The following is a 12026-nucleotide window of genomic DNA, read 5'->3' on the forward strand; positions in this document are numbered from 1 at the left end:
TTTTAATCAAAGCCATGGCGAGACGTGGGCGTAATCTGGTATGCATAAAACAGCAGTGATTCTTTGACCCTACGTTTCGAAGCCAGTTACTGGTTCCTTCATCAGTCGCTTACAGAAATGAGTAGATCTCAATATTTTTAATTGTTTTTCCGTATTTTCTGTGTTGATCTCTTGTTCTTCTAACAGGGACGCTAGAATGTTTATGTTAGGATCGTTTGGTGTTTGTTTGTTCATTGTTTTTTCCTCATGTCGTGAACTTTGGCATTTATCAGTGTATCGCTGATGTTTGAGCTTCTCTTGTATGCGATGATCGGTTTTTGGGGGATTAAATTCCTTAATGTTTCGTCTTTTCCTATATGTTCTCAATTTTCACATAGTGCCTGTTTCATAGTTTGTGTTTTAATATTGTTTTGTCGTATTTTCTGTGTCGATCTCTTGTTCTTCTAACAGGGACGCTAGAATGTTTATGTTAGGATCGTTTGGTGTTAGTAGTTTGTGCGTTGTTTTTTTCCTCATGTCGTGAACTTTGGCATTTATCAGTGTATCGCTGATGTTTGAGTTTCTCTTGTATGCGATGATCGGTTTTTTGGGGAATAAATTCCTTAATGTTTCGTCTTTTTCTATGTGTTCCCAATTTTCAAATAGTGCTTGTTTCATAGTCTGTGATTTAATATATGGACTATATTTTGTTGTGAATACTATTGTGTTTTTCGTTTTGTTTGTTTGCTTTTGTTCTAGTTGTTTTTTTTGTGTTGTAAACTTTGTTTCTGAAATGTTTTTAGAGATTTCCTGTTGTTTGTAGCCACGATCAATAAGTCTTGCATTGAATGTATTGACTTTATCAATAAAGTCATTTTCATCGTTGCAAGTTCTGATATATCTTAATGTTTCGCCTTTGGTATGGCCTTTGAATGTAGATTTTGGGTGACATGATGTTCTGTGTACTAGGAATTGAAATGTGTCGGTTTTTTGGTGTTGCTTCTGATGTCTAGTATTTTTTCGCTGTTGTACCTGTGACCTTTGTAGATAACAAGGTCGAGGTATATGATTTCGTGTGTCGAGCTGTCGACGAAAATTTGAATGTAGGATGTGTAAGGTTAATTGTTGATGTGAATTCGTTCAGTTCGTGTTGTGTTCCAGTATAAATCATGAAAATATCGTCCCTGAATCAAAGCCAGAGTAATATTTTTGATGTATGTTCATGTATTTTTTCATTTCCGTTTCATGGAATGTAATGTCGGAAATTTCTGGAGAGGCCGGAGATCCCATACTACAACCACATATTTGTCTGTAGAATTCGTTGTCGAATTCAAATGTGTTGTTTTTTAGAATGAGAGTTAGCATGGCTAACAGGTATTCCGTAGGTGGCACTTGAATTTGGTGTGTGTGGTTGTTGTAAGTCGATCGTGCGGCGTCCAAAGCTTTGCCTGTTACGTGTATGGCTTCATCGTGTTGTGTGTTGGTATACATGGATACTACGTCTAGTGTGAAAAAGAACGCATTGTCTGGAAGTTTGATTGTCTCAATTTTCCGAATAAATTCAGTGGTGTCTTTAATGTACGTTGGTTGTTCAAGGTTTTTCACGATTGGTTTTAGGAAATGGTCGACAAATTCTGATATATGGAATGTCGGACTAGAGCATCCACTGATAATATATTTCACACCTAAAGGTGGAGGACTGATACTTCTCCTCCCATTTGCAAACACACATAGAACCAACAATGAACTCAAGAGCAAACACTGATATTTGTAGAGCAATAACCGATTGACAGTCAGTTCACACCTCAAGTAAGGTATCTATTTGTATAGAAGCGATTTCGAACCTACAGCGTTTGTGCTGGGGAATCGTGGCATGAATTGGCTGTTTTCAGACCGATTAGCGTATCTTACAAGGTCCCAATTACAGAGTGGAATGTTCTCACTATCTCAATCTGTACGTAGTGATATATTTTGTGTGGGTAAACATAAAACTGTGTTAACCATGTACTTAAAACACTGTTTGCATTCAGTGACACAGTGATATATAATTTTTCTGTTATCTCGTACAGGTCAAAGGGGTTCTAACAACATTCCAGCCATACAAATATTCACCAAAACTATATATACTACAACGGGATAGGTTGTTGATATTCCAATACATAAATTACCCAGAATTTATAAAGAGATTTTCCTGCGATTACGAGTCGGAAAACAAGACTTAGTCATTGTCAATAACCTTGTTCCCGCAAAATGTATAACATCAATGCACGACAGTGACAGTAAAGAGGCGATTGAACAAGAATCTTTTATTTCTCTTTAGATACGGCCAGTAAAATGTTCAGAGTCTAATGTGTTCATTTGAATACAATCGATTACAACACAGAAAATCAACAAGTGGCCGGAGATGGCGCTATAATTCGATGTGAAATGTTAAATTACAGCACATGTAATCTTATGAGTTTATCCGCCATATTCACATTAAAGTCGTTATTTCCGACTTTAAGATAATGGCTATAAAGTTGGCACCATTTCGGTACAACTGTACACTTCCATACATTACTTGAGGACATTATAAAGATGCTTATATTTACCGACGGCGGCACACTTCCAAGTTACATTTTCGTGGCATTTAAAAGTTTGGGTTCGGTTGATGTTCACGTGTCAAGGGAGGCTACTTTAGTTAACCATAGAATTGCGGTGTTATATATGGTATGAGTTGTAAGTTAACAAAAGGTCATTCATCGAAATGAACGCTCGTTACAATTTTTTTTACAGCACCATCAACATGTCACTGTCGAAAGCAACTGTGTAGGATCTACAGCCAAGAATGGGGATTAAAGAGGAAGGGCTTTTTAAGGAGAACTACACGTAAATCTCTTGACAGGATTTTATATTTTGAGATCAGAATGGTATTATCATAACATAAATATTTTCTGTATAAATGTAGTTTCCTATTGAGGAAACAAAAACTGTATCACCCTCAAGGTTTCTGTTCAAGTTGACTATGATTTCATCAGTGAAGTATAGGCACTAGTGTTTATCCGCAAAAATGCAGTGCTTGTCTGCATTTTTATGCGAGACAAATATTGTGCTGTAAATAAATGACTCGCTGTTATGAGTGTGTTGTGTAATTATTGATGTAAAATCCCTGATTTGACCATTCCCATTATAGAATATAAAACATCTGCTACTTGCATGGGGCCTCGCTACTGTAGCTGCCTCTAGTATTGTAGTTCCGACAAAATATACATGCTCACAACCGTCTGAGAAAAAAAACGTTATCATGACCACATGATACACTAGTAAAGAGACACAACCGCTCACATTTGATATATACTTATGCTTACTATGGTTTATTCTGGGGGACCATGATAGTTTTCTTCTGCTGACTGAAATGTGCTAAATCACAAGCTGCCGCAATGTTAATCTTACAATACACCTGGGCATACCACAAGTATATAAAAATAATGGTTAAGGGAATCCCGGATTGTGTCTCTGTATAGAGAAGAAGGTGAGCTGTGGCTCCAAGAGGTTGAGTCCATAATGTGAAATATCTCCAAAGTAATTACACGAGTAATAAAATTAATAGAATGGTTGTGAGCGTGACATGTGATTATTATGTACCATGCATGTTGTCTATTTGTATCTGCTTCTCTTAAAAATCTTTTGAGTACAGTTAGTCTAATGATCTTGTTAATTAAACTGTCCACAACAGTAACGACCTGTCTTAAAACTATACATTTATTTTTATTGTAAAGCTACAACAAGGTAATCTAGTAAACACGCTGGATTGTAGATAACTTCATAAAAATGTGACTAGATTTCAAAAATGTATTTTCCGGCATTTTTTAAACCGGCCAAATCTATCGTTACATCATTTAATAATTCAACGATGCGATGTAACGATAGGCCAAATATTTGGGTTTTTTCCAGCGATAGATGTGGAGTGTCCTTAATCTAAAACACTATTTAACCCTACATTAGAATTAATGTCCTGTTTACAATGAAGTTGTCTAGTGTTAGTGTCAGAGATATGTTGATTGGTTTTTTTTCCATGTTCCTTGCTGCTTGTCGTCTTGGGTAATATTGTAAAATGGGAACCAAAGGATGCGACGTCCAGGTTTTTGAAAGCTCCATTTTTAAATTCTATACTTGATCATCAGTTAGGAATCAATTGAAATTTCGCTCTGTAATTAAGAAGAAAAAAGGTTATTGCAAGTGATTGCCAGTTACACATTTCAATTGGACTGTTTTTATAAAAGGCTTCAGGTTCAAGGTGTCAATTCCAATGCATACTTACCATTGTTATTACGACTTCACTTGTGTATTCAATTCCAACTACTACTAATTCTGAGTCAGGTGGTTGTGGTTGAGAGGGTTCAGACTGACCATGGCTGCAAAATAACAAATACAGGTATAAGCAATGGTGAAAGCAATGGTAAGTGCCATTGTATTGTGTGTGTGCCAGTCGCAGGTTCTTTTATAACTCCTTGTAAAATGGTAAGCTACACAAGGTTCAATTTCTAAACCCAACCTATAAATATGTACAATCAAATAGTATCTGATGGGTTTCGAAACCGGGTATGCGATACCTATTGGCATTTATGTCTGTTGGCATGACAGTTGAACTGATGTGGTATGAAAGTGACATGTAGTCCGGGCTAGAATTTAAATGTCAACAAAACAGAAAACCTTACTCTCACAGAAACTATGTTGACTGGATAAGAAATCTGGTTACTTAAACATGTCCTTGGGGAGTAAAACATGAATATACGATAACAACACGCAACAACAAAACATACTTCATTTCGTCTTGAAAATATAAATTTATACATGAAATGAACATTAAAGACATATGAAGGACTAATCCACTTACCCATTTTTGGAACGACGATCTAAAAATGACAAAGAAAAAAGCGTATCTCATGCAAATGGATATCATTGTTGCACATAATTTTATTACTTAAAGCCCCACTATTGGTACATTTTGACATTTTTTCACTTCTTAAATTACTGATTTGAGTGACCAGTTTCTTGTCAAATGTTGGCTTATGATGAAATAAGTTTTGGCGACGTACACGCAATATATATATCACTCAATCGCCGGTGGATTTTTTTAGTCAGATGAACTGCTGAGTGAACTAGACTTGGTTCAAGTCTGTGATTTGTGAATGTTTGAGTGGGGTGAACGCGACGATTTGTGTTCTGTTTTCATATGAAGCGTTTGAGTGGGGTGGACGTGATGAGTGGGGTGTGCGCGATACAGGGGAGTTTCACTCGGGATCACTAACTCACCATTGCGCAGACTCAAAGGTAACGCGCTCGCTCGCCAGGAACACCAGGCCTAGGGTTGCCAAATTTCAAATAGGTCTGTATGAAATTGAAGAGACACAAGAGAAAAGTTTGCGAATGATTTTATTTTTAAAAATTCACCGACTTGAAACAAGTCTATGAGCGAACCAAACCGACTATCAAAACCCCATTAAAATGTCTTAGTGTAACAAGTGGTAGAGAATCCAGGTACAAGACAAACTGCATGAAGAGAACTTGTTACCAACCACGATGACGACAAGCAGCCGGTGCTGCTTGTTGTATGAGCATTAATGCAAGATTTTAATAATAGTCTCACATAAATGGACATGTCATGACAATTTGGATGGCAGAATATATTTATAAAATTCTAGTCTGATTAGAATCAGCTGTAAAGATGGTGACGCTTTCACTTCTTGTTGCTCTCTGATGGACGAGGCTACTAAGCTAAGAGAACACCATAGACCAAGTTAAGATGGAGACATTTCTACATTTAATTTTTATCTGATTGGCTTTTGATTTGATTCACGGTTTATTTCTCGATGTTGGTTACATGACGGCGCAATATTATTCTTACTTAGTGTGGTAAATCATCGTCATCGTCATAGTTTCGTCGTCGATGGCGCTGTCGTCGCCATCATCTGACCCAGTTTAGCTTTGTACATCAAGGGGGATGGAAACAGAATTCATTCAATGAAAGGTGTATCACGTGAGTTTTGCTTCATAAGTTCATGAATAGAGTAATTGAGGACAAAGCAGTTTGGATCTGAGCCATGGCGACTGCAGAATCCGAGTTTCTTGAGAAAATTAACGAAGCGTTCCTCGTTTGTAGTATCTGCTCCGAACGTTACAGGAATGCCAGAGTTTTGCCATGCCTACACAGCTTTTGTGAGCACTGTTTGCACGGATGGGTTGAGAAAACTGGTAAGCTTGACTGCCCAGTGTGTCGTCGTTCACACCAACTTCCTAGAGGCGGGGTGGCAAACTTGCAGAGCAATTTTTTCTTAGATCAGTTAGTTGAACACTTCAATCAACGTGAGTTAAGTTTGTCAAAATCAACCTGCGATGCGTGCCTTGGTGAAGGAGACGAGAATGACGTCAAATGTTTAGAATGCTCAGCTAAACTGTGTGGGAATTGTGCGAGTGCTCACAAACGTTTGACGACCACTCGCTCACATCGCCTGATAGCTGTTGACGAACACGTTCGCAAGAAATCGCCGAAAGTCAGTATGGTGCATTCAAGTATCGTCTGTGATCGCCACTCTGGTAATCAGGTAAAATTCTACTGTGATACATGCGAAGTGCCCATCTGTTCAGACTGCACGGTGATCGATCACCGTAGTCCTGAACATAAACATAGATACCTGCAAGACGCCGCTGGAGAATACAAGCAGTTTGTAGAAATGACAATAACACAACTGAAAACGAAAGAAAAAGAGAACGACGACAGCACACAAGCAGTCCAGAAGATGGTGACTAAATTAGACGCCACCTTCCATGAAGAAGAGAAGAAATTGCAAGACCACATGACAGAGACTATCAAAGAAATCACGAAGAGAATAGAAGAAAACGGCAGACAGTTGTTGAAGCAACTTAGAGACGAATACAAAGCCAGGAAGGATGAGTTGACAGCTCAGCTAAAAGCTTTCGAAATAGTCGAACACGACCTTGCTTATACACGTGAGTTCACTGAAAACCTGATTCGGTACGGAAGCGATGCACAATTGATGTCTGCCAAGAGAAATATAGTATCACAGACAAAACAACTGTTAAATATCGAGACAAAGTGTGATCCAGTGGCCGGTGAATTCATGGTGTTTCGACCCAGTGATGACTACTTTGAGAGAAAATCACTCGGCAAAGTTCAGCTCACTGAATACACATTGGAGGATGTTCCAGAGTTCCTTCGCACTGGGGATGATGTTTGCGTTGCTCTTGAGGTAAAGGGAAGAGAAGATGTATCAGTAGATAAGATAAGTTCTGAGATCATAGATCCAACGAACAAGAAAGAGACAATGACAGTAGAGGATCATAAAAACGGAACATTCTCCCTCAGGTGCCGTGTAAAGATTGAAGGTGACCACAAAATGACAGTTTCAGTGTGTAAGCAATTGGTTTATAGTTCATATGTGAAAGTCATTTCAAAGAAAGGGCTTTTGTTTAGAATCGGCAAGAAGAGTGCGTCGAAGGAGGGGTTGAATCAGCCATGTGGATGGGTTCCGTAGAATGGCGGGTACACATAGTCAATATTCAGAGCCATACACGCCTCTTTATGTAGCCATATTAGCAGATCAGAATTTACATTTTGTCACGGAAGAGAGAAATGGTAGAGTGTTAGTCTTCAGGGAAAATCAGAAATTAATCAGAGGTTTTAAGGGGAGGATTATAAGTCCAACAGGCATCGCCGTAAACCATACAAACAACCGTGTTTATGTCGCTGATGATGTATCAAATTGCATTCATATGATTTATGAAGACGGTGATCAAATTAAATCATTTGGTTGTGAGGGTAGTAAAAGGGGAAAGCTCAAATCACCCGAAGGTGTTTGTGTTAACAGGGAGGGCGATGTCATTGTCAGCGATCATGGTAACAATCGCGTCCAAGTGTTTGATGCCAATGGTGAGTTTCTGTTCGCCTTCGGAGATGAAAGTGATGGCCAAGCTCAAATTACATGTCCCTGGGGTGTCACCACAGACAAACACAACAATGTGTACGTGTGTGATAACGGCAAGCAACGAGTATTAAAATTTGACCCAAAGGGCAATTACATCTGTCGTATTGATAACGGCGAGGTATCTGATCCCCGTGATGTCTGTGTCACTGATGATGAACCATTCGGAAAGGTCATTGTGTCAGACTTTGACCGTAACTGCATCAAGGTGTTCGCTCAGTAAGATATCAGACTGGTGTCAGGTACAGCAGATTCAGAGCACAAGTGCAACAACTGTCGGAGAACTGTAAAACTAATCACATATGTACAAGAGAAAGGTTTAGGGACTTGTCAGTTTCTTCGGCCGGGGGGGGGGGCGGTGGATTATTTTTTTTTTTGAAAACAGGGTGACCCCCCTATTCCAAATTTCGAAAACAGGGTGACCCCCCCCCCTGCACGCAACAACTGTAAAACAAAGGTCGACACAAATTATATATATATATATAAATATATATATATATATATATATATATATATATATATATATATATATATATATATATATATTACATTTATATATTTTAACAGTCTGTGTTTTAAAGAAATTGTTGACGATCACTTGTAAGCTATGAATTTCAAAGTGTTAATCTTAAAGTTTGAATACAGTACATTTTGAATGAGCTGTGAATGTATTTCACACTTTCTATGCTTAACCAGATGTCCTGAACTGTTGTACAGAAATGGATGTCAATCATTAATATCAAAGAGGAAAAAGCAGTAAATCAAAAATTTTGATGGGTGTTAAGACTTGCCAGCCTTCCAATTAAATCTCCTGAGGAGCCATAGAGAGGCATTTTAGCCAAATCTGATGTGTGCAGTGTCTGACATGACCTTTTCTTGTAACATTGAAACCATAAAAGCACAGCTAATAATGACAAAAACTGCCTTTTTAACTGTTATTTTGGTCATAAAAAAGCATCATTCTACAGAAAACCTGAGACACAAAGGAAAACAGTTGCATCAATGAGAACGAAAGATATCTTGTCATTTTTCTATCTCTAAAATAAGTCACTGTATCAAATATATATTGTGAAATATTTGTACATGTTGCTTTCTCATACTGAATTCTCATAGAGAGAACAGAAAAGTATCAGGAATTTGTCTTGCTTATCATATGAAATGCATATTTCATAACGGTACACTTTCACTTAGCAAACATCAAGATATCTCTGGCATATATTTCTGATTTATTAAAGTATGGTGCCCGAAGGGCGCGGAGAAAAATATGAAACATCCTGATATCTCTGATATATATGTCTTGAAATATTAAAGTCATGCACAGGAAGGACGTGCTGAAAAATGTCTGATATATTGAAGTAATGCGCTTGAAGAGTATATGCTGAAAAATATTGAACATACAGATATCTCTGATATACGTATGCCTGATATGTGAAAGTTGGGGGTGCTGAAAAATATGTCTGATTACTAAAGTTACGTGCCAAAGGGCGCGCCGAAAAATGCAACTGAATGATGAAATTTGAGGCTAACACGATGCATTTTAGGCAATGATGAGCCTGTGTTAAAATTCAAAAACACACTGACCCCCCTATTGGGCATTTCAAAACAGGGTGACCCCCCCCCATGAATCCACCGACCCCCCCAGGCCGAAGAAACTGACCAGTCCCTTATGTTGTACCATCTGTAATTGTGATATAGGTTCAATCATCCTATGCATTTTGCTTGCTCATTTCGACCCCAACGTACACATGGGCCATCATGTCAATTTGTATTTGTTCAGATGACCTTAATATCCGTTGCATGAACAGGGGTCGTGAAAGACTGAACTTTATACACGATGAAAGATAAAGGCTTTCTCACTTAACTTTTAATGGGAAGTTTACTATAATTAATATTGTTTACACACACTACATGTGCCTGAAATCACCGAGGAGTATACCAAGATAGCTTCAATCAATGGAATTATAAAGAAGTTAATGGAGGTCACAAGATTCAGTCATCTTTACAATGATTGTACATTTTGAAAGGTTTACACTCGACACTTTTTCGGATATGCCTAATTTTAATTTTGGATGAATAAATAATAATGGGCGTTGTAAATTTTCATGCAAATGATAATACTTTATACGGAACAGGACGATAGCTCACACTCAATATAGAGCTACCCCTGTATGTGTATACATACAACGTAGAGCAGGTAGAGGGAGTGTACATCTTTTACCTGTATTTGCACATACAACAATGTAAAATTAAAACACAGGTATATCAAGCCAAATTAATGTTCGTCAATTTTATTAGCAAAGATAATGTGTACGTATTTTGTTGGTGAATTCAGGAAATATCACACGGACAATCAAAGTTTTGGCCATAAAATCAGTTTCTGTCAAAAGTGACCCTCCCCCTAAGATAGGTTTTATAAAAAGTGACCCTCCCCCTTGAACTGTTTTCTAAAAGTGACCCTCCCCCCAATTCCCCCGGCCTACCCCCCTGTAACTACTGAAGGCTCCCTTATCTGCTTTTGAATCCTATCAATTTTTTTCGACTTGTACAGAAGAAATATACAAAAAAGTTGGAATTGAAAATAAATCGACTCACAGGTCTCTTTTAAGCTGCCTTGACATATCGTCAAAACCGTACACCCTTAATATTTCGAGCAGAACAAATCGTAGTGGACGCCATTTTGTAAGCCCTAACGGCAAAGTAGTATGCAGAAAGCAATCGATTTGATTTTAATCGTAAACTATTAATCTAAAAGCTGGGCTCGTCAGTATACTTGCTACCATTAGGAAAACGGATATTTGAAATGGAAAAAGTTGTCATAATTCTACGGCGGATAAAAATCGACCGTATACTGACACACATGAAAAGATGTGAGACACGACAATTGATCTACACTCGGTTGAAGCATGGAATGCCGATACATCGCCAGAGACCCGCTCAGGAAAAAATATCATAATCCTCCGAATCTTAGAATGCCAATGTTTTTAAATATACTGAAGTTTCGGGGTAGCTAATCACTGAATATCCGATTTGGGTTAGTTTCTCAATCAAAAACAGCACGGCTAGCCATGTTTCACCCTCGTTTTGAAAGAATGCCACAGCTTGAGTGACGTCACCCCTATAGACCACTCCAGCGCAACACGCATCCTGTCAGTTAATCGGCTGTTCCACACATTTGTAACAGTATCGTTTCCCGACCGTTTGGGGGGGGGGTTCTGAGTGAACTAAACTTGGTTCAAGTCTGTGGTTTGTGAATGTTTGAGTGGCGTGGAGGCGGTGATTTTTGTTCTGTTTTCATATGAAACGTTTGAGTGGGTTGGACGCGATGAGTGGGGTGTGCGCGATACAGGGGAGTTTCACTCGGGATCACCAGAAACTAACTCACCATTGCGCAGACTCAAAGGTAACGCGTTCGCTCGCCAGGAAAACCAGGCCTAGGGTTGCCAAATTTCAAATAGGTCTGTATGAAATAGGAGAGACACAAGAGAAAATTTTGCGAATGATTTTATTTTTAAAAAATCACCGACTTGAAACAAGTCTATAGGCGAACTAAACCGAGTCTCAAAACCCCGTTAAAATATCTAAGTGTGACAAGTGGTAGAGAATCCAAGTAAGCTTATATACAAACTGCACGAAAGAACTTGTTACCAACCACGATGACGACAAGAAGTCGGTGCCGCTTGGTGTATGAGCATTAATGCAAGATTTAATAATGGTCTCACATAAATGGACATGTAACGTACGACAATTTGGATGGCAGGATAGTAAAATTCCAGTCTGATTAGAATCAGCTGTAAAGATGGTGACGCCGTTTCCACTCCTGGTTGTTCTCTGCTGGACGAGGCGCTAACCTAAGAGGACATCATAGAACAAGTAAAGGCGGAGATATTTCTACATCTGATTTTTATAGATTGGCTTTTGATTTGATTCACGGTTCATTTCTCGATGTTGGTTACATGACGGCGCAATATTATTCTTACTTAGTGTGGTAAATCATCGTCATCGTCATCGTTTCGTCGTCGATGGCGCTGTCGTCGCCGTCATCTAACACAACCAGTTTGGCTTTGT

The 12026-nt window shown here is 38.5% G+C and overlaps 1 protein-coding gene across 1 annotated transcript; it reads left to right on the top strand.

Annotated features, from left to right (window-relative positions):
• The first annotated feature begins 6518 nt into the window (after positions 1-6518).
• Positions 6519-7514, top strand: LOC139132292 (E3 ubiquitin-protein ligase TRIM71-like). Its single transcript, XM_070698680.1, has one exon. The coding sequence runs from the start codon at positions 6519-6521 to the stop codon at positions 7512-7514; it is 996 nt and encodes a 331-aa protein (XP_070554781.1).
• Positions 7515-12026: the final 4512 nt, after the last annotated feature.

Source organism: Ptychodera flava, chromosome 4 (assembly GCF_041260155.1).
Source record: "Ptychodera flava strain L36383 chromosome 4, AS_Pfla_20210202, whole genome shotgun sequence".
Classification (NCBI taxonomy): domain Eukaryota; kingdom Metazoa; phylum Hemichordata; class Enteropneusta; family Ptychoderidae; genus Ptychodera; species Ptychodera flava.

What these genes read in the sequence shown, in the direction of transcription:
- LOC139132292 (XM_070698680.1), top strand. Translation starts at nt 6,519, where the DNA reads ATGGTGCATTCAAGTATCGTCTGTGATCGCCACTCTGGTAATCAGGTA.